The sequence below is a fragment of the Colobus angolensis genome, unplaced genomic scaffold, assembly GCF_000951035.1.
Source record: "Colobus angolensis palliatus isolate OR3802 unplaced genomic scaffold, Cang.pa_1.0 Scaffold34, whole genome shotgun sequence".
Lineage (NCBI taxonomy): Eukaryota > Metazoa > Chordata > Mammalia > Primates > Cercopithecidae > Colobus > Colobus angolensis.
The window spans coordinates 3,142,662-3,165,597 of record NW_012116710.1 but is presented as its reverse complement, the minus strand read 5'-3'; the positions used below and the strand labels follow the sequence as shown (position 1 = coordinate 3,165,597).

The 22,936-nt window shown below is 43.2% G+C and overlaps 1 protein-coding gene across 1 annotated transcript in view; it reads right to left on the bottom strand.

Annotated features, from left to right (window-relative positions):
• Nucleotides 1-22,936, bottom strand: part of SYN2 (synapsin II) — a 188,165-nt gene that overhangs the window by 39,476 nt on the left and 125,753 nt on the right. The window contains exons 2-5 of the mRNA XM_011952319.1: nt 10,798-10,855; nt 9,503-9,594; nt 5,679-5,835; nt 189-278 (exon numbers count right to left, since the gene is read on the bottom strand). Coding sequence (XP_011807709.1) covers nt 189-278; nt 5,679-5,835; nt 9,503-9,537 — 282 coding nt within the window. The 5' untranslated portion in view covers nt 9,538-9,594; nt 10,798-10,855. The remainder of the gene's footprint in view (nt 1-188; nt 279-5,678; nt 5,836-9,502; nt 9,595-10,797; nt 10,856-22,936) is intronic.

The window sequence follows — 22,936 nt, the reverse complement described above, 5'->3', positions numbered from 1 at the left end:
CTCCAGAATTTGACAAGAGGCTGTCAGCTAAAATCTAGCTATGCCAGCCACACAAGTTCTGTAGTTCAACCCCAGTGGAGTCTTTGGGGTTGAGACGCTGAGGCCCTTGTCAGAGACCCACAGTCACCAGGTGGCTAAGTGCAACATGAAAACAGCAGAAAGACTAATGTCCCCACTGAGCCACTTACCATCTCTTTGTGGTTGGGGTAGTATGTCTGCTCAATGAGAGGGAACTTTTCTCCTCCCAGTGTCTTGTAGATGGCGACCAGCTGGGCAAACTGCAAAGGAAAGCAAATGTTACGCTTATCTTAGATAACTTCTGAAACAGGCAAAACATCAACTCATCAAATATTTATTGAGCATTTGCTCTGTGGAGGACTTTATGCTAAGCATTGTGAGGATATAAAAGAAGTGTACAATTCCTATTCCCAAGGATATGATATGCATTAGTTGGGGAAGGGAAAGTGAGTGAGCTAAAATTCAATTACCTTTCTCAATTGTAATGGTGTTTCAAATCAAACTGATGAACTAGGTATTTTATCATCTTCATTTTACATATGGGACCCAGAGAGGTTACAAAACTTTCCTAAAGTCACAGAACTGCAAGGTGAAGTTGGGAGTAAAACTTGGGTCTCTAACTTTCTACATCTGCATCTCCGAGTGATGGCAAGGCATGAAGCTGGATAGGTAACATGGGCCAACTCTTGGAAGTTCAAATGTCAGGCAAAAGAATGATGGATTTTTCCAGTAAGCAGTATGGAGCCACCAAGAGTTTCAGCAGGAGGCGTCATAAAACGAAGTTCTTCAGGAAGATAGAATGGTCATGGTATGTGGGATAGACAGGCCCCGTCTTTCTGGGACTTACTACCCAACCAGGGACTGAACTTACTGAACCCTTTGCCTATGTATGAGAAACTGGAATAGCTCCATGGGGAAGGGGCAAAGTACACATATTTACAGTGTCAGGGTTGAAAGGTTTTCTTATTGCACAGCTGGGCTTCCCCACCCTGCTCCATTTTATAAATGAAGAAGCTGAGGCCCAGAGAGGTCACTTGCCCAAGGTCGCACAGTAGTTAAGCCAGGTTCATAGCAAGGCCCCTTCATTTCCAATCCATAACTCCCCTCATTCCTGCAAGTAGCTGCCTTTCAGGCTCTGCAGAAACTATGCCCTTTCCTCAGGAAACACAGGACTTTCCTGCTCAATCCAGTCACATACACACCTATACTCCCATCCCCAGTGCATCAGCAGCAGAGGAAACACATCTCTCTAGGGCTACTGGATTAGTTCACACTCAGTCACTGGTATCTGGAATGGCTAGAAGGGAAAGCTGTTAGATGAAATCCACTTATCAGAGAAAGGAAGACTAGAACATTTTTCAAAAGCTCAGGTCCTGTTCTCTGCAAGCGATGCTGGCACATAAGCCAGGGAGGGAAGAGGTGGTTGGGGCAGTAAAAGCTTGGAACTGGGTTGTTAGAAAACTGAAATCTTCTGATTCTTGTTCTGTTAACTTCCTAGGTGTCCTTGGGCAAACGAGTTTTCCTCTCTGGATTTCATTTTCTTCATATATAAAATGAGAGGGTTAAATTTGATCAGTTCCTCAAACTTTGTACAATAAATAATATCTCTTTATTATATTTCCCCCAAACTCTGCTATCAAACTACAGTTTAAGTGATCATCTGTTGTGGTCCTTTTGTGGGTATAGATATAATTTTTGAAATGTTGGAAAACACTGGAATTCCTGGGTTCCTCCCTTTAGTGACAAACAATTGGTGACTCTAGAGTTCTAGAGCCTCCTCCAGGACTGAAAGGATGATTCATGGACCCTCAAGCCCCTAAGATATCACTGTCAAAAGGGACTTTATAGAGTCTCTAGACCAGCCCTCTCATTTGACAAATCGAGATTGAGGCTGGAGAGCAAAGGAAAGTGCAGGCTCCTGGATCACATCCTGGAGTCAGGGCTGCACTGCAAGAGCACTCAGGTCTCTCTTCCTTGCTGGGTGCATTCACCATTGTACCCTGCTGTCCTCGCTGTCTTTGGTCCTTCAATTTGCTTTAACTGTCAAGAACCAACCCTCAGACCTTTCCTGCCTCCTCTGATTCTCCCCACCTGCTCATCTGACCTTTATGTCCTACATGCCCATCTGGGCCTAGACTCCTGCTCTGCCTCTGGACACCTGCCTGGGCTCCCAAGGCTCTCCAACATCCCTGGGGAGCTAATGCCAGCTCTGCCAAATGACCTCTGTCCTGCTGCAGCCCACGCTCTGGCATGGCACCAAGGCATGTGGGGCCCTACCTTTCCAGCATGTGGGGGAGTTACACAGACACCACGCGGATGCCAGGACAGCCTGTGGCAGACTCCCAGAGCCCTGCAACAGACTCCCAGAGCCCTGCAATAGCCAACACAATAATGACAGCCAGTTCCCAGGCTCTCGCTGGGTCTCAGGGAGCTCACCCCACCCTCCTCTCCAGCAGTCCCTGTCTGCTCAAGGTAGTGAGCTTGGCATCTAACCCATACCTCCCTGGAAACTTAGATTAAATCACAGCCATACAGTCACCAATTAAACAAATGTAACATCTGATAAGGGCTGTTTACACATAGACAAAAGAATGAATTTGGGAGCTGGGGGTGCTATTGGCAATTAATAGGAAGATAGGTCCATTATAACCACTCATCGAATGAATCAAGAAAGATTTCTTGGAAAAAATGGGATTCCAGATCCATTTGAGTAATGTGTCCCCATGCCTATCACTCCTGGATATTAAATGATTTAATTTAACTCTGGTACACTTGTCTCCAAAAACTCAGAAAAACTGACAGAATTTCAGATAGATTGGCAGCAATAAAGGGTGGTGCCATTCTTGATTTGTCTGGAATGCTGCTTTCACTGACCGGTCCACTTCTACTCCCCAAATCCCAGTGGCCTGCCCTGACCAACTTCAGAGACAGCAATGTGCTCAAAGACAGAGTTGTGCAAGGTAGAGCCTTTTCCAACCCAACCAAAGTATCTCCTCACACCAACAGCAGTCACAGTAAAGACATTGAGAAACACAACTCAAAGTCATCAGCTGAGAGGGACCCTCCCCTCACAGTCACCAAATTTGTCCACTCCCATGAACAAGCAGAGAACAATATATAAAATGTCATTCATGTGGCAGCTGCTTAGTGAAACTGAAGGGAGAACTTGGGGTCTGGCCAGGGTGCCCTGCTGTTCTCATGCAGTGCCCAAGGCAATGTGTTCAGATTGTGAATGGGTGAGAGTGTGACCCCTTACCAGATCCCAGATCCCGGAAGGAGCAAAGCCCTAGCCACAGGCTCTCCCCATTCTTCCTGCCCTGGCCTCTGGCACAGTTTAGGAAAAGAAAACAGGGAACAAATTATTTTTTTTCTTTTTTCTTTTTCAGACTGAGTCTTGCTCTGTCGCCCAGGCTGGAGTGCAGTGGCGCGATCTTGGCTCATTGCAAGCTCCGCCTCTGGGGTTCATGCCATTCTCCTGCTTCAGCCTCCCGAGTAGCTGGGACTACAGGTGCCCGCCACCACACCCGGCTAATTTTTTTGTATTTTTAGTAGAGACGGAGTCTGGATGGTCTCGATCTCCTAACCTCGTGATCCACCTGCCTTGGCCTCCCAAAGTGCTGGGATTACAGGCATGAGTCACCACGCCCGGCCACAAATTTCTTTAAGAGAATCCATATACTAGGAGCCCGTAACAACCAGGCCGTCAAAGTGGCGGCAGCTGCTACTACTATTCCCAGTTTGTAGATGAAGAAACTGGGGCACAGGTTCAGTCAGAGGGTTGATAAGTAGTGAAATCACCCAGAAAAAGCTGCTTTAATAGCAGGATCATCCTGTGTGGCTACGAGAGTCAAATTCTGACAAGTGCCGGGGGTACATGTGGGTTAGGACATGTGTGCAGTAGGAAGGACATGTGACTGAGGAGAAAAGAGAGGTCCACAAAAAAGACACTTGGTGAAGGTCTCACATATGCTCTTCTGTGATTAGCAACATACTAAAATCACACACTCTGTTAGCGTGTTTCTGAAGAATCTAGGATTCCAGATGCCTCAGGCCACACAGAGGGAAAGGTTGAACAAGTGTAGCTTGGGAACCCAACCCCCTCCTTAACCATGGCAGCTCCCAGCCCTCCTGACTCCTTGTCCATTGATCTTTCTCTTACACTCCAAGCTCTCCCTGGCTTCCAAAGGAGAAAGAAAGCTGTTAGTTCCAGGGTGAAAAAAAAGATCAAGAGCAGAGGTGACAGATGTGTTTGGTTAACACACACACACACACACACACACACACACACACACACCCTTCAGCTCTCTGAGTGGTGTAAAGGTGTGGAGTTCAGAACTTCACAATTAGCCATAAGTGCCAGGAACCTTGGCAATCCAGGGTGTGTGACAGCTGAAATTCCACTTTTACAAAACAAGAAAGGCATACTGCATCTTGAGGTCCAGAAGTCCCTCCTAGGGGCCTGGAAGATGCAGGGCCTGGATCCCACCCTTTTACCTGGGGGAAGGGGGCCTCACTTGCCACCCATGGCTTGCTACCAAAGTTATAAACAGATTCCAATGAGTTGTGCTGGGGAGGCCTGCATACTGCAAGCCAATGAGGATGTGATTAGGGGCAGGTGTTACCTTCTGAGAGGGTCAGCCTGGAGTAGCAGAGCCAGCAGAGACGCTGGGTCCCCTCAGTGGTTGGAGGGGAAGCCAGAGTGCCCCCAAAGCCATCATAAGTCACTCTCCCTCCTAGCCTCACTTTTTCTATCTGCCTAAAAGTTTCCACTGCCTTCCTAGATTTCCAAGTTGGCCAAGAAAGAGAAAACCAGATCAGTTTCTTCCTTATATAGGAGCCTCAATCAATGGGAGAGTCAGTGGGATGTAGAGAAATCCTGGCACTATAACTTTGGCAAGTTACTTAATCCTTTTTGGGTCTTGTTTCTCTGTAAAAAGTGATAATAATGATAATAATATCTTCCTTGTAAGGTGAGGATTAAATGAAATTAACATAGAAAAATCTCAGAAACTGGCATCCTATAGTAAGTAGTTTTCTACACCTTACTTTCCTTCTTTAATTTTCATATCTCTATCATGAAAGGTTAAGGTCAGAGTTAGGGTTAGGCTTTGATGATCTCCAAGGACACTTCTAGTTCATAAGTATTTGATTCACATGCATGTGGATAAATTTCATTTTCAGGTTGCTTAACCACTTGGTAGGACTCTGTCACTACCTCTGAGTTGGACTATTCCCTTGGTTGTCACTGGGCTCAGGCCATTCTAAAAGTCTGATCATTCTAGGAGGCAAGAAACAGACATTTTTATCATTGCAACCTATGGCCAAGGGCAGAGCCTACAGATCTATAAGGGCTTCTTCATGGTATCTTTGTACGACTTTGTTGTGAGGCCAAAGGTCCACTCTGCAGCAAAGGTGCCCAGCCTGTGACAGGTGATGCTGTGCTATTGTGATGACCTGCCCTCCCCCATGTCCCAGGGGAAGCTCCTCTCACATCCTCTTAGCTGGGGCCTACTGCATCTTAAGGACCCTCCTAGGGGCCTGGGAGATGTAGGGACCCTTCTGGGGCTGGGGCCTACTGCATTTTGAGTCCCTCCTAGGGACCTGGGAGATGTAGTGCCTGGATCCTACCCTTTTACTTGGGGGAAGGGGGCCTCACTCACCACCCATGGCTTGTCACAGAAGTTGTATATGGATTCCAGTGAGTTGATGCTGGGGAGGCCTGCATACTGCATGCCAATGATCAGGTGGCGGAAGTCCTCATTCTCCGCCATGCCAAATGCATGCTGCCGGATGAGCACGAAGTCTGGCCGGAAGGACCTGGCAAGAAGGTAGAGGCAGGTTTGCCATTAACCAGCACTTCAGGCCATATATCATTTTGGTTCCCATTTCCAAAACCCAAGATAGAGAAGAGGGCTTAGGAACCACCTAGTCCAAGCCCCTCATTTTACTGTTGTTATTTTAGAGACAGGTCTTACTCTGTCACCCAGGCTGGAGTGCAGTGGCACAACCATAGCTCACTATAACCTCAAACTCCTGGGTTCAAGTGATCCTCCTGCCTTAGCCTGCTAAGTAACTAGTACTACAGGCACAAACCACCATGCCCAGCTAATTCTTTGTTTTTTGGAGAGCGAGGGTCTTACTATGTTGCCCAGGCTGTTCTCGAACTCCTGGGCTCAAGTGATCCTCCTGGCTCAGCCTCTCAAGTAGCTAGGACTATAGGCACGTGCCACGACCCCTGGCTAATTTTTTCATTTTTTGGAGAGATGAGTTCTCACTGTGTTGCTCAGGCTGGTCTCAAACTCCTGGGCTCAAGTCATTCTTCTACCTCAGTCACCCAAAGCGCTGGGAGTGCACACATGAGCAATGGTTGTAATTTTATTATTATTATTCCTTTCTGGACTGGGAAATGGGATATTACAGTACTTTCTTTTTTGTTTGTTTGTTTGTTTGAGACAAGGTCTTGCTCTGTCACCCAGGTTAGAGTGCAGCGGCGTGATCTCAGCTCATTGCAACCTCCGCCTCCTGGGTGCAAGCAATTCTTGTGCCTCAGCCTCCCAAGTAGCTGGAATTACAGGCACACACCAATACATTCAGACAATTTTTTATAGTTTTAGTAGAGATGAGGTTTTGCTATGTTTGCCACATTGGACAAGCTGGTCTTGAACTCCTGGCTTCAAGTGATGTGCCCACCTTGGCCTCCCAAAGTGCTGGGATTACAGGTGCAAGCCACCACGCCTGGCCAGTATTATGGTACTTTCCAAAGGAGATTTGAGGAACAGAATTCTGACATTCCCTCTCTCCTCTGGGCTAAGCATTGCCTTTTTCTAAGGAACAAATACCCTTAGGAGCGAAGAAACACTTCTAGACTCTCACACCTTAAGTGAAAAAGATTTTTCCTTGACTTCATGAGGCAGTTAAGAGCCTGAAGCTCCTTGTGGCTTTCGAGTTGGAGCTCAAAGCAGGTCCTGGAAAACTGAAGAGAACAGTACTTGGCTGCCTTCACCGCACTGCCACAGAGGTCCCTGATCTCAGTGTTCTTTTCTAACTCCTTAAAGCTGCTCCTTAAAATAGGCAATGCCCTCATCAGGCCCCCAGGAGAGCAAGGGGCCAGGCTGGCTGAGGACAGATGCCAGAGTTCCCAATGTTATTCTTCCAAAGCGGACGCTAGGGAGGGGTACAAATATTTTTCGCAGAACTGAGGTTGAGCAACGGCTACAGGAAGCCCTAAGAGTACAGAATGTTCCCATGCATGGGAAAGCTCCTGCATTTCCCCTCTAGCCAGCAAAGCTTCTAGCCACGGCTATTCCAGAGGACCAAGGCCCCTGTTTTCACGCCTGAGCTTCAGAGAAACCCCACCTTCCCAGAGAGTCAGTTCTGTGGCAGCATCTATTCCCAAGGTGCTAAGCCTCAGTAGATTCATATGATATACAATGACCTACTTGGTTCTCTGCCCAGGCAGCCATTGCCCACCACCTCCAGCCCAAGCCCCACCCAGGCTCAGAGATTAATCTTTTAAAGTGAGGGTGGAAGGAGCCTTCCTTGGCCACTCAGAGGACTTAAGCTTTCACACCGTTGGTGGGAAATATAAATTAGTACAACTTCTACAGAAAACAATATAGAGATTTCTCAAAGAACTAAAAGTAGAACTACCAGATGACCCAGCAATACCACTACTAGGTATTTACCCAAAGGAAAAGAAATCATCATATTAAAAGACACTCACACTCATATGTTTATTGTAGCACTATTCACAATAGCAAAGTCATAGAATCAACCTAAAGTGTCCATCAGTGGATGACTGGATGAAGAAAATATATATAGTACACACCATGGAATACAATGTAGCCATTAAAAAAATAAAATCATGTATTTTGCAGCAACAAAGGTGGAGCTGGAGGCCATTATCCTAAGTGAAATAACTCAGAAACAGAAAATCAAATACTGCATTTCTCACTTATAAGTGGGAGCCAAATAATGGGTACACATAGACATACAGATGGAAAAAACAGACACTGGGGACTCCAAAAGAGGGGAGGATGAAAGGAGGATGAGGGCTGAAAAATTATCTATTGGAGATGATGTTATTTGAGTGATGGAACACTAGAACCCCAAACTTCACCATTACATAATATACCCGTATAACAAATCTGTACAAGAATCCCCTCAATCTATTAAACAAACAAACAAACAGACAGACAGAAACATGGCATCTGTTAGAGCTGCTCTGACCTTCTTGTGTCCCAGTTCTGGGAAGTTGGCACCAGCTGTATGCCTGAGATACAACTCCAATCCTGCACCCCAGTTACAGGAATTGAGCTGTACACTGTGGTCAGCCCCTGAGTTCCTACCCTGGTACCCAGAAGGGCCTGCCTTTATTCTTGCCCTGCTACTGGGCCTCTCTGTCACCACCTGCTTATGTTCAAGCATCCCCATTACCCTCTCTACCTACAGCTGGAGGAGCCCATCCATTTTCTCTTGTAGGAGCTACCTGAGCTCACTCCCCACCCAGATGGACATCTCTTTTTCTGTCTTCTTCCTTGATCTTCAGAATGCATAAGCTCATATTTCCTGTTGTTAGGTCCCAGACACCTCCAGTCTGGCCTTTCCTGTCACCAACCCAGTTCCTGTTGGACACTGGAAGCCTGTCAGATTACTGTAGATTGAGGTAGGGAAGAGAGTGAGGTGAAATCTCTTCTTGGAACAAGACTGATGTCTGAAAACCTGAAGCCATACTGAGCTCCTGGGAAGAATAACACTTGTTGAAACCATTTCCCACTGCCCCCTCTCCCCGCTTGACCACCTTCCAACCTGGAATTCTCATTACCTCCCTCACAAAATTCTGTGAGTATGACAACATCACATCTATAAGGCATCCAGCATACCACCTGGCATGTAAGTGCTCAATAATTGCTTATTTTCTTCTACCCACCATGTCTCTTCCAGCCCTAGGTTTTTCTATCAGACTTAGGAGTTCCCAGGAATGAGGAATATAGAAAGAATACGAGATGGAGAGTCAAGGGATCTCACATAGAAGACACGGCTCTGCCATAACTCACTAGGGGAACCTAAGCAAATCAATGTAAAATGGAAGGCTGAACTACATCAGACATTTTCAGGTTTGTTTGTTTGTTTTAAAGCAATGGAACCCTGTTTTCCAACGGAAATGTATGCAGGATAAAAGCACGGAGCTGCACTGGCTGAAGGGGTAGGGGGAAATAATCCTATAAGGAATCCAGTTGTCTCTAAGTGAGCTCTGAGTCTGTGAAGCTTAAGTTGCTTTCTCTACCACTGGACTAAGCTCAGCGAGAAGCTGGTTTTCTCTGCCTTTTCTACTACTTTTGCAGAACACACATCATTAAGTTCTGTATACCATACATAGCACTGCTATCTCACTCCAACACCTGACTTAGAAACTACCTCTTTGAGCCAGAGGTAGTAACTCTGGAGACAGTCACAATGACCCTGAGTTCAGAAAGACCCTTACCGGACAACCTTTGTGCCATTCCGGAGAACCTGCATATCCACAGCATAGGTGCCATCTGCATGGGCCACCAGGTTGAGCTCTGAAAATTCTGCCTGGAAAATAATAACAGGGGAATAAGTTCACAATCCTGACTTTGGCAAGTCCTCTACATAGCAGCAGCAACATCCCCACCACCGAATATTTATATACAGTTTTCAAAACATGTTCACATACTGAGTTAGTCTAATTCTCACAGCAACACTGTGATGAAGGTGCGACAGAGATAATTATCCCCATTTACCAAAGGAGGAAATTGAGCCTCAGAGCAGTTAAGTAACTTTTCAGGACAAACAAAACTTATTATTGGCAGAGAAAGGAGCAAAAATCCAGTCCTCTAACTCCCAGCCCAGCATCCTTTGTGCTGGCTCTTTACAGAGCGAAAATGCGGACTGAGACAAGTGTCCTTTTATCAGTTTCAATATAAAAGCACTAGGTTTAAATTTAGCCAACTAGGTTTTAGTTCTGCTTCCACCTACACAGCTGTATAAAACATTAAGCAAGTTACTTGTCCTCTCTGGGTTTCAGTTTTCCCGATCTATAAAATGGGAATAATTTTTATCAATCTTGCCTATCTAACAAGTTGTTTGAAGACAGTCAGTAAATCATAACACACTGTATAATGAATGATGAGTAACTTCTTTTATCACATAGGAAATACAGGCATTGTTGAAACTGAACATCCTCCTCTTCCCCAAATGGACCCAATCACTATTTACTATGAAGCAAAGGATGAAGGAAGGTAAAAAAAAAAAAAAAAAAAAAGAAAGAAAGAAAGAAAAAAGGGCTTTCAGTGCTTCACTGTATTAAGGAAGTGTTCTTTTCTACATTTCCTCTAAAGTATAGCCTCAGGCCCAGAGGAACCATCACTGGGGGCAGCATACCTGAATGGCAGACATGTGCCTACCAAGAAGTATCTTGCCACCAACAATACGGAGGTAAAGTGCAATGTCCTGGGAAGACATTCCTCTAAGGTTTTCCTCACTCTGGGAAACTTACACTGCAAGAGGGTCCTAAGAACCAAACTGTTTGCTCATCTACAGTCACCAGAGCCATAAAAAGGAATCAGAGAAATGAAAAGATGCAGACCCCAGGACCATCCTCACAGAGAGAAAGGTCCTGGGGAAAGGACAGGAGAGAGAGGAAATGCAGAGTCCAGAACCCAATGATGGACACAGTATTCCACTCAGCAGAATGACATGGTTCACAAGAAGAAACCGTGATGATGCAGATGCAGCTCTGGGCTTCAGGCTGATTACCTGTTCCACCTTGATATCATAATCTCCAAGGACTTTTTTGCCCCGAAAGCACTTGGCCCTGGAGAAAGGAATAAACCCACACAAATTAGTTTTGTGCAAGTATTTAAAGTCAGACATTTACTATTACAAAGAAGAGGACCACAGCTGACATCTCCAGAATGAGGGTCAAGAGACCTGGGTTCTGAACCTCATTCTGCTATGAGATCACCCCAAGACAAACCATTTCCTCTCTTTTAGCCTCAATTTCCCCATCTATAAAATAATCCAAAACATCCTTTCGTTATTGGGTTTTGTCATAACATCTCTGGTCTTTTGGCTATAAAACGCATCTAGAAATAAGGATTTCCCCAATTTTATTCTTAGTAAAGGCTAGGTCAGCTTTATACATCTCTATAATTTTCTTTTTTCCTTGATTTTTCATTTTACTATGGTTTTCTATTTGGTATCCACCCTTGGATTTCTAGTTTTTAAAGAAACTGTTATCACTTTACTTCTTCATACCCACGCAAAGAGGACCCGAGGCAATTATTAATTTAAAAATATAGGCCGGGCGCGGTGGCTCAAGCCTGTAATCCCAGCACTTTGGGAGGCTGAGACGGGCGGATCACGAGGTCAGGAGATCGAGACCATCCTGGCGAACACGCTGAAACCCCGTCTCTACTAAAAAAATACAAAAAACTAGCCGGGCGAGGTGGCGTGTGCCTGTAGTCCCAGTTACTTGGGAGGCTGAGGCAGGAGAATGGCGTAAACCCAGGAGGTGGAGCTTGCAGTGAGCTGAGATCTGGCCACTGCACTCCAGCCTGGGCGACAGAGCGAGACTCCGTCTCAAAAAAAATAAAATAAAAATAAAAAATAAAAAATATAACCAACAAAATAAGGATTAAGGAACAATCAATGAATGCGAGGAAATTAATTAGATCAAAATAGAAAGCAGCGGGAAAAGACTGAGGAAAGCCACTGCATTTGAACACAAAACTTAGCCCATATTTCTGAGCAGTCAAGAAAATGGGTCAAGGTGAGTTACACAGTACACAGTATCTTCCCAGTTTCTCACAGATCTAGAGGACCCTCACATTAATGCATTAATTAATCCCCTGTAATAAGTAATTAATCCCTTATAAGCAGATATTTTTATACTTACATTAATTCCTACTTTGCTTCTAACCTGCCCTCTCTACATTAGATTTCCTTATCTGTCCATTTCAGCTGGTTCTCCATTTGTCAAAAGGGCCTTTCCACTCTCTACCTGTTAGGTAGGTTGAGCTTGCTTTTCCAGTGTTTGAAATTTCCAACTGTAATATTTCATTGGAGATTTTTTGGGAGTCTCTCCCCAAAATAAAGGAATAAACCAATATTTATTGGGCATCATGTTCTAGGCATTACACGCGAGTTGTTTTCAAGAACATCTCATTTAGTCCTAACAACGTGTAAGATATGGAGAAAGATCTTCATTTCAGAAACAAGGAAACCAAGATTCAGAATTGAAAATGGTGTATTCAAGGCCCTATAGCAAGTTATTGGCAGAGCCAGTGTTCACAGCCAAGTCTGTGGCACTCTGAGCCCACTGCCCTACACATTGCAGGCACTGTCTCCCTCTATTGATCTAGTCTCTCCTTCTCTGCTCACACCACCACAAAAATGGACTTGCCCTGTGTGTGCTGCATTGCATTTGTTCCCATTTTCCTTCTTCCACTCACAAGGGACTTAATGATGTCCCACTACAAATACTTCCTACCCTGGTTCCTGTCAACTACCCAGGACGAGGCCAGGCTGTTTCCTTTTCTTTACGGGTTCTGGAACACCCCGTTCTAGGAAGTTGTCATTTGTCCTATCCAAGTCCCTGGCCACCCTCAAATTGCTCCTCTGAGGCACTCAGCCATCCTGGAGCTGGACCACTTAAGTCCATCCCCCACCTCTGCCCCAATTTCTTATTAAGCTTCACACCAGCTTGTTTCCAGGACCCTGATCAACATTCACAGCTCAGTGAGCCCCTCAGGCAGGGGCCCTGTAGTATATTCCTGTAGTATATATATTTCTTTGGCTACAATTGCATTTTATTTACAGGTTTAACTAATAGAGTCTAGTATGGCACTATCACTTCTCTACAGACCTTAGACTCTGCAGGTTTGTGTCCATGACTATAAAAAGGAGGAACTGGAGTGAATGACCCATGAGATCCCTTTCTTTCATTGGTGAGGTATGTCTACCTTGTTATCAGCAATGCTTTTCTGATGCTTCCTCCTATTTTCCTGTCTCAAAATAGCTCTCCTTCTGTGAGTTAAATCTTAGAGACATTAACAATAACCTCTCATTTGGTATGATGCCGTGCATTTGCAAAGCATGTTCCTTGCCCTAGTTGTTCCTCACAACTCTGTGAAGGAGCCAGGAGAGATAGTGTGGTCCATTTGGCTGATGGGGAAACTGAAGCCCAGGACAATTAAATAACATGTCCAAATCAGAAAAGTTCATGGAAGTTAAGGCTAGAACTAAGAGTTTACATCTAGGTGCTTAAATGCTGCCAAGTTTCTTAATTCACTCATTTATTTTGTGGGTTTTGAACACTGATATTGAAGTATATTTATAGATTCTGGCTGGGTTTTTCTGCCACTTCCTGCACCTGCCCATTGACCAAGTTGGCTAACGAACTGTTTTCATGCCTTCCCTCCTCCCCCACCTCTCTAGCTATCCTAATGCCTTTTCCTTAAGGTAATCTGTCCTGTTGGAAATCTTAGTGTGTGTTTCCTGGCCCAGGGTCACTGACCTCTCTTGGCTGAGCCACAGCCTTATAGAAAAGGAGCCAAGATGGCCGGCAGATGAGGTACAGAGCCCTCTTCTGGAGAATGAGCACATTCTTGCAGCTCCAGGCTCTTGGACATTTTGATTCTAGGTATTTTCATGAAAAATTGTGTAATTTGCTAGCAAATGATAGAAGTATTTCCTGATACCAAGAGAATAGTATATCATGTGGTTAAACTAATCAATCTATCTACAAAATTATATAAGAGGATAAAACAAAAAGTAAAATGTCCTTTTTTCCCATTCCTCTCTTATCACATATACTTCCAATTATCAATTATAAGCATATACTTCCAGTGGAGGGGGAAAAATGTGTGGATATACCTGCACACATATATGCTTCAAACATATACATATGATATGCTACATAAATTTTAAAAATTTTTTTGTTTTTTGCACTTAAAAATATATCTTAGTGATATGCTTTCAGCACATATTGATGGGCCTCTTCCTTTTTAATAGTTGCATGAAATTCCATTTGAAGGACATACAGTATTTATTGGTAAGCATTTATTGGTATTGGCATTATATATTGGTGAGCACATTAGATTTCTAGTTTCTTGTTTTTGCTATTACAAACAGTGCTACAAAGTCTTACATTTAAAAATATAGCCATAGGATAAATATTTTATGACAGAAACACTGGTGCAAGGAACAAACACAGTTATGGTTTTTGCTGATACTCCCAAACTGTCCCCCACCCAAGAAAAAAATGATACCACTCTTACCAGCACTTGAAACCCGCTTCCCTTAGTTTTCCCACATAGTCCCCTGCATACGATAGGAACAGATAAGATGCCCAGTATGGACTTTTTTTTTTTTTTTTTTTTTGAGACAGGATCTTGCTCTGTTGCGCAGGCTGGAGTGCAGTGGTGCAATCATGGCTCACTGTAGCCTCGACTGCCTGAGCTCCAGTGATCCTCCTGCCTCAGCCTCCCGAGTAGCTGGAACTACAGGCACATGCCACCATGCCAGGCTAATTTTTAAATTTTGTTTTGTACAGACACGGTCTCACTATGTTGCCCAGGCTGTTCTTGAACCCCTGGGCTCAAGCAATCCTACCTTGGAATCTGAAAGTGCTGGTATATAGGAGTGAGCCACCATGCCCCGCCAATATGAACTTTCTGATTGGCAGTCTTGTCACATAAATCTAAATTCATCCCCTTGTGCTCAATCCTAAACAAAACCCAAGATGTACATCCTTGAAACACAGACTAAAAATATCTGTAGTGCCTGTGTTGTCAATTTCCCCCTATTGTAACATTTTTCTTAACAAGCCTAGCAGCTGAGGATCTATGCAAGTTTAATGGCTTGCAGCTTCCTTGATGGACCAGGTAATGAACCATCTCCCCTTATTGCTAAAATGAGCAAAAGCTTCTAGATTTAACTCGTTAATCAAGGAAGTGAATACCTTCATCAATTCCCATCCACCTACCAACTAGGGCTTGTGAGGCTGAGGAATACGATTTCAGAGACTTCTCTCCTAACTCCCCCACAAAACTTGGCCCAAACCAGGCAAGCCTAGCTTAAATATGCCCTCTTTTATCCATGGGATAATAGAGAAAGAGTTCTAGAAATAGGAGCCAAGGAAGCCGAGTTCAGGCCTACTTCTACCATTTTTCAGCTGTGTGACTTTGGGCAAGTAATGCCTGAGTCTTAGTTGTGTCATTTATAAAATAGGGCTAATAGTGATCTTAATAGTGAACACCTGTGATGTACTAACTACTATTCTAAGTGTTTTATGTATTTTACCTCATTTAATAATATTTGGCTCACAGGTGGTTGTGAAGATTTAATGAAATCAGATGACATGAAAGTTTTGGAAATGCTGAAATTTATGCAAATATGAGGCACTGCTAGCAAAAAGCAGCAAACATATGCTGTTTTAATATGACTACGGCCAACACGGCTTCTTCCTTTTCTGAACTTTCATCACATTTATTGTCTGCTCATGATATTTGGCTCACAGCATCATCATCTGATACTACCTTTCAAGGTCGGTTGTCTGATAATCAGACACTGCTCCCCCACCTATGCCTCAGACCACTAGATTATATAACAATGCTTCAGAGCAGGGATGATCCATATGTGAATCTTGGATTTTTCAGAAAATTTTTAATTTTAAATACTGATTATGTCTTATTGTTTGATTATATGCTCTAGGCCTGTACAAATATAATAATTATATCCATAAATTTCCAAATCCTTCACAGAGCTGTGACTTAGTAGCCTCACAATCAGGACTTGCTTATTAACTGGGATGTTAGGAGTGGTGGTTTGGGCTGGACCACTAGAGAAAACCAGAAGAGAGCACCCTCAGGATGGAGCCTATTTCTGCAGGCCCTGCCATCTTCTTCTCACATGTGTCAATCCTGACGGTCAAGTTCTTTCCTTCTTCTCCTTCCCCAAATGAAAATCTGTTTTCAATCTTTGTCTATATTGGAGCTAATGGACCTGAAACAGCCTAGAGTATAAATTCTCCCAAGATGACTAGAATTTGCATAAGTATCAAATCTCAGACTAGAGGATGACAGCAGTAAAGATGGATTCACATACTCCAGAAAGCATTTAGGGAAGAAAAGACTTTGCCAGAGCTCTGGAAATAGTCCAGCACCTAGTAAATACCTAGCACTGTCTAGACATTTACCTTTAACAAGATGCTAGTTTCTGGCTCTTACTGACTCTGACTCAGGCCTTGTTCTTTCAACCAAACATCTGAAGACTGCAAGAAGTTAGAAAATAAACTAGAAATAGTAGGAGATTCCTATTTCCCCACCTACACTGTTAGGGTAAAAATCAAGCCTGCCTGTCCTGGTGCAAGTTTGTGAGCGCCTGCCGCCACCCACTGGCAAGATGAGTACTGCAGCTAATTGCAGTCAGCTCACCACTCACTGCACTGGCTGAATAGCCATAGACTCTACCGGCACAGGAGTATCCCTCCAGCTGCTTATTTGCTACTCTGAAAAATCGTATCCGAAGATTAACTGTCTCTTCTAAAAAGTATGCATCCACTTCCCTCCCTCAAAGAAGCTGGATAGCTAGCTTTTGCAATCTATAGAAAGAAACGCTGTGATTTGTCAGTAAATTCAGCAAAAATTTACTGAGCACCCAGTGGTATAGGTGCTGGAACTATAAAAATTGGCAACCATAAGTGGTCACAAAGTACAGAAAGTACAGTCTACAAAAGGACACCAGTATCTATATGGCGGTCACTGCTAAATTCCCGCTCAACTCTTCAGATTTACATCTAGCATTCACATTTCCACCTTTCAATCTTTTCCTTTAAAAACAATTTTAAGCACACAACTAAAGCAATAATGAAAGTTTCATATAGTCCAGGAGGATGTACAGTGGAAAGAAAGTTTCCTCTACCTTATATGTCAGTGGAGAGACAGAAACAAAAATAAAAGATTGTAATTCAGGGTATCAACTGTAGCAGACATACAAGCACAGCATTATGGGAACCCAAAGGAGGGAGCCATTCTCCCTGCCTGGAGAAATCTAGGAATGCTCCTGAAAGACTGAACTGAGTCTTAAAGAATGAGTAGGAATTAGCCACATAGGAAGGAGGATGTAGAATTGAAATGTAAGGGCAAAGGCACAGAAGCTTGGGTGGGGCTCTGAGCACTACAGAGGCCCAGCACACTGCTGGCTGAGCAGTGAAGACCCGAGATTCCTGAGGCAGGGAAGAGGCAGAACAAAGGGCTTTAAATGTCAGGTGGAGCCTCTGGGAATGAGGGCTAGTCTCCAAATGATTTTTTACAAGTTTTCGTTGCAGAAATATCCTCAATAGTCATCAACATTTTACCAATCTTTTTCATCTATTACCCTCACTGTTTTTGTTGTTGAGACTATGGTTTGAGTATTTTAAAGCAAATCCCAAACATCATGTCATTTATCCTGTCAATTTTTAAGCATTCTCTCTGTTAATGATTCTTACTTGTATGATTTACAGTGGCAAAACAGACATAACATTTTCCATTTTAACCACTTTTACGTATACACTTCAGTGGTATTCACAATGTCGTGCAACCACCACCACTATCTATTTTTCAAAACTTTTTCATCATCCCAAACAAAAGCTCTGTAGCCAATAAGCAATAAGTGCCCATTCCCTTCTCCCCTCAGTCCCAGGTAATCTCTAATCTACTTTGTCTGTATTAATTTGCCTATTCTGGGATAATGACTTTTTAAATATAAGTACCATGCCATTGTCTCACCAAACAAAATTAACAATTTTTATTAACATCTTTACTGATCTGTATTCAAGTGTTCCCAACTGTCTCTGAATATACTCAAAGATTTTAAGCAGAGAGATCATATGGTCAGATATGCCTAAGATCTGAGAGACTGCTTTCTCTGGAATGTGGAGAAGACTGAAGGGAATGAATCAGTGCTTAAGATCATTTCAGAAGCCAGTGTAGTAACCAGACTTCAGGATTTTCTATTTTACTGGCACTTGGCACCTATTGCACAGCACTCACCTGACAATTCAATTAATCACTTGATTGATTAGGCCTGGGAGGTTAGTAGCTAGCTGGGAAATGACAGCAACATTTAAAAAATCAGATTTAATGAAATGCCATAACACTTTATAGAACTCCCCCTGTAGATGTTCTGGAACAGAGACATAAATAAGGCCTCAAATAGTCAGGCCTTACATTGAAGGGGTTTTCAACTCAAATTTGGATTTGTTATATAATTTATGGACCATAAAACTTTCAGTACCTGGAGAAATTTCTGTTATGGATAATTGGTTTGGTTCAGAATAAGAAACAAAGAATAGGAAGACATGAGTACTTTTCCAGATAAAGGCAACATTCTGTGGCTGGTCCTTGATATTATTAATTCACTGATTAAATTGTTATATCAAATGCTCTGCAAGTAAGGCACTTCTTACATAAAGAGCAAGCTGCATGGTGTCTTAGTTAACATTCATATAAATGATCTGGAAAACAGTGCATGGGGAAATTGCCAAGGTTGCCGATGGCATTCAGCTCTTCCAGGGATTAAAATGCCAAGATGATTAGGGGTAAACTGAAAGAAGATGTGGACGTGGGCAGAAAAGTGGCAGAGGAGTTTTAATGTGACTAAGTGTAAGAAAACACATTCAGGGGAAATAATCTTATCAGAGGATCATGAACTGGAATGCTCAACTACAATCCGGTAAAGGAACCTCGAATGACAGAAAATTGTTTCCTGAAGACAGTCCTGTGAGCTGTAACAGGCAAAAACCAAAAAGACAGAGAGAGTGAAAGGTGAAAAAATGTTAGTTATCACTAGAAAGCTTATGGAAATCCAACATAAAGGGCTACTCATGCCCTAACCCCATCTTGTACAAGCTGTAATGCTTTCCTGTTTGTGATACAGCGTATTAGGTCCACTCACCTGGACACAAGTGACATGATAAAAGTAGAAATGGTCCAGAGAAAAATAGAACAAAATGAAACGGCTCTGATTTTAGTAAAGCTAAAATAATGAGTCTTCTTCAGTCTATAAAGGTAAAGATACAAAGGCAACACACGGGTGTGTAGGAGGAGGGAAAGAAAAACCAAACAAACACTGAGTGACCCTATACAAATCAAATCACTCAGCTCAGACCACCAAAATTAATCCTCACAATATGCCTCTTACAAGAATGTCGTCTTCATGTTACTGGTTTTATACAAAAATGAGGCTCAGAAGAATTAACTGACTTGCTTAAAGGTAGCAGTTAGTAGGTGGCAGAGCTAGTAAAATTAAATTCCAACTCTTTTGATGAGCAAGCTTAGAGACCATACACTTCCTTAGGTGAGGATTCTGCTCTATTCATTTTGTGCTACCAAAGCCTGTCCTACTGTTTGACACATGAAATGTTTATAGAGTTACTGAACACAGCTAGATATTTGGAGGTTAGTATCAGAGAGCAGCTGAGTGCTATGGTATGTGCCTGCAGTCCAAACCACCTGGGAGGCTGAGGCTGGAGGATCACTTGAGCCCAGGAGTTCAAGTCCAGCCTGGCCAACATGGTGGAACCCTGTCTCAAAAAAGAAAAAGGAAAAAAAAAAATCAAAGAGAACAACCAGGCTCAATCTGATACAGAGTCCTAGGCTTGAAGACCTTTGTGAATGCCCACTTAGTCCTTCTCTGGACTTTATGAAATTTCATCAGGTGACCTGTGGGAGGCTTCAACAGCCTTATGTGGCAGATGAGATCCCTTAAGAAAAGCAGCAATTCCAAAGATCTGAAAATAACTAATTTCTGTGTAAACATCCCAGCTGTGATTTCAGTTGGGAACAGCAAATCACTTTTTCTGAACAGATTTTCTGAAGATCTCTATTTTGGGGAATAATTAAATGATGCAGTATCACAAGATAACAAGATTATCAAATACAGAAAAAAAAAAAAATCCTGTAACTCAGGAGAACACATGACGGGAAGATTAGATGCATTTGTCTGTAATTATAGTGGAGCTACAGAACAGAATGCTTTGGAGTCATGGGACAGATTTTCTTTCCATGACTGGCTTGTAAAATTAAATCACGCTGATTTGATATTGGAGCAAAGTGGGTCAGTTATCAAGTTTGCTTTGAAGAAAGAGCAGGCAAATATAATTTTGAAGATTTGGCTTTATTTTATGCCAGATATGTAAGGCTCCTAGCATCGTGAATAGTGCAGCTCTACCTCCACTGTACGGTCACGAATCACACCCACAGTCACAGCTATCACCAGAGCTGCATGTTCCCATCCTTTGGTAGCAGTCTAGATACAAGGAAATGTCCTCCATGATCTGGCCTCACCCTTCTGTTTGAAGCTAATCTCTCTTCTAAGTTTGCTTCAGAGTCTCCATAGGAATTAGAAAAAGGCACCTCTTTCTCAGGATACCTGCAGGACACCCTCCTGCACTAGGGCACTTGGATTGGTGAGCAGAATGTGGGGCTGCATCCCAGCCCCTACTTGTCTCCTCAGATAGATGTCCTTGTACAGTGAACAACCTGCATAAGCATATGCAGGAGCCCTGCCCTACTCCTTCTATAATTCAGACAGTTTCCCAACCCCTGTGCCTTGGACCACAGTGAAATCACCCCTGCCATCGTTCTTCAAGGTCCAAAAGTAGTTCTGCCTCCTTAGGAAATCTTCCCTGACCTCCCCTCCTGCAGTAGTTTCTCCTCCTTCTGGAAGCCTAGTCTGAGACCTGCTGATTTGTCACTTTAAACAGATAATCTAGTATCATCAGCTGATTTTTAATTTGTGTTTCTTTTCTCCACTGTATCAGAAGCCCCCTGATAGTGCATACTGTGTCTTATACTTCCTTCCTATTCTCTAACAACTCAACCTCACACTCACCACTGCCTTACACAAAGCACACCTATGACAGTTAATTTTATGTGTTAACTTGATTAGGTCACAGGTGCCCAGATATTTGTTTAAACATTCTTTCTAAAAGTGTTTGTGAGGGTGTTGCTGGATGAGATTAACATTTGGATGAGTAGACTGAGTCAAGCAGATTGCCCTCCCCACTGAGGATGGACATCATTTAACCCACTGAAGGTCTGATTAGAACAAAAATGTGGAGTACAGGAGAATTTGCTCTTTCTGCCTGTCTTCAAGCAAGCACTGGTTTTACAGAAAAATAAGGCTCAGATGAATTAACTGACTTGCTTAAAGGCAGTAGTTACTAGGTGGCAGAGCTAGTAAAATTTCTTTTCTTCTGCCTTTGGACTCAGATCGAAACTTACACCATTGGCTTTCCAGTTCTCAGACCTTCAGACTTGGACCCCAACTATCATTAGCTCCCCGAGGTTTCCCGTTTGCCCACTGCAGATCTTGGGACTTCTCAATCTCCTAACTGTGAAAGCCAATTCTTTATAATACACACACACACACAGAGATGCATACACATCTCTCTGTGTATGTATGTACAGACATACATATACCTATGTATACTCACACACACACACGTATACACACACACTTGGGCTGCTATATCAAAATGCCATAGACTGGCTGGCTTAAACATTTATTTCTCATAGATCTGGAGGCTAGAAATTCCAGATCAAGGTGCCAGCAGATTTAATTCCTGGTGAGGGCACTCTTCCTGGCTTGCAGCTGCCTTCTCTGTGTCCTCACATGTGAAGGAGAGTGAGTAAGCTCTGGTCTCTCTTCTTATGAGGACACTAACACCATCGTGAGGGCCCCACTCTCATGACCTCATCTCAACCTAATCACCTCCCAAAGGCCCCACCTCCAAATACCATATTAGGGGTTAGGGCTTCAACATACAAATTTAGGGGACACAAACATTAAGCCCATAACAACACTCTCAGTAAAGACCTATTTCTTGATTCCCAGCATAGGACACCTGCCCACCTGGGACTTAAGGGAACAAGGAACCATAATACACAAAACAGTATCACACAAAAATACATGATACATCAAATGACAAAAACGAATAGCCATTTACATGTTCTGGCTAGGGTATACACACTCCCTGAATCAAAATGAAGGAAGAGTGCCCTCCCCACCGTGTTACACAGAAACAAGTTCTTCATGCCCACTCAGAAACGTTGCATTTTCATCAACTGCTGAGTGGCACAGTGGAAAGAGTGTGAATTTTAGAGCCAGACTAATCTGGGTTTACATCTCAGGTCCTCTACTTGCTCTCTGAACTTGGGCTTTTTTACTTCCTTGTTTCTTCATCTATAAGGTAAGGACAATACCCATTTCCAAAGTTTGTTAGAATTAAACGACTCTGCCTTTAATGTATTCCTGAAACATTATCTGTCCTCTTGGGCTTTTGTACTTCTTTCCCTCAGATTTTTGCATGTCCTGCATCTTTTTTAATGTGTAAGTCTCAGCTCACATATTCCATCCTATGTTTCTTTTTTTTTTTACTTCGTGTCCTTTTATTTATTTATTTATTTATTTATTTTACTTTAAGTTCTAGGGTACATGTGCACAACATGCAGGTTTGTTACATATGTATACATATGCCATGCTGCTGTGCTGCACCCATTAACTCGTCATTTACATTAGGTATATCTCCTAATGCTAACCATCCCCCCTCTCCCCACCCCACAACAGGTCCCAGAGTGTGATGTTCCCCTTCCTGTGTCCAAGTGTTCTCATTGTTCAATTCCCCCCATGAGTGAGAACATGCGGTGTTTGGTTTTCTGTCCTTGCGAAAGTCTGCTGAGAATGATGGTTTCCAGCTTCATCCATGTCCCTACAAAGGACATGAAACTCATCCTTTTTTACGGCTGCATAGTATTCCATGGTGTATATGTGCCACATTTTCTTAATCCAGTCTATCATTGATGGACATTTGGGTTGGTTCCAAGTCTTTGCTATTGTGAATAGTGCC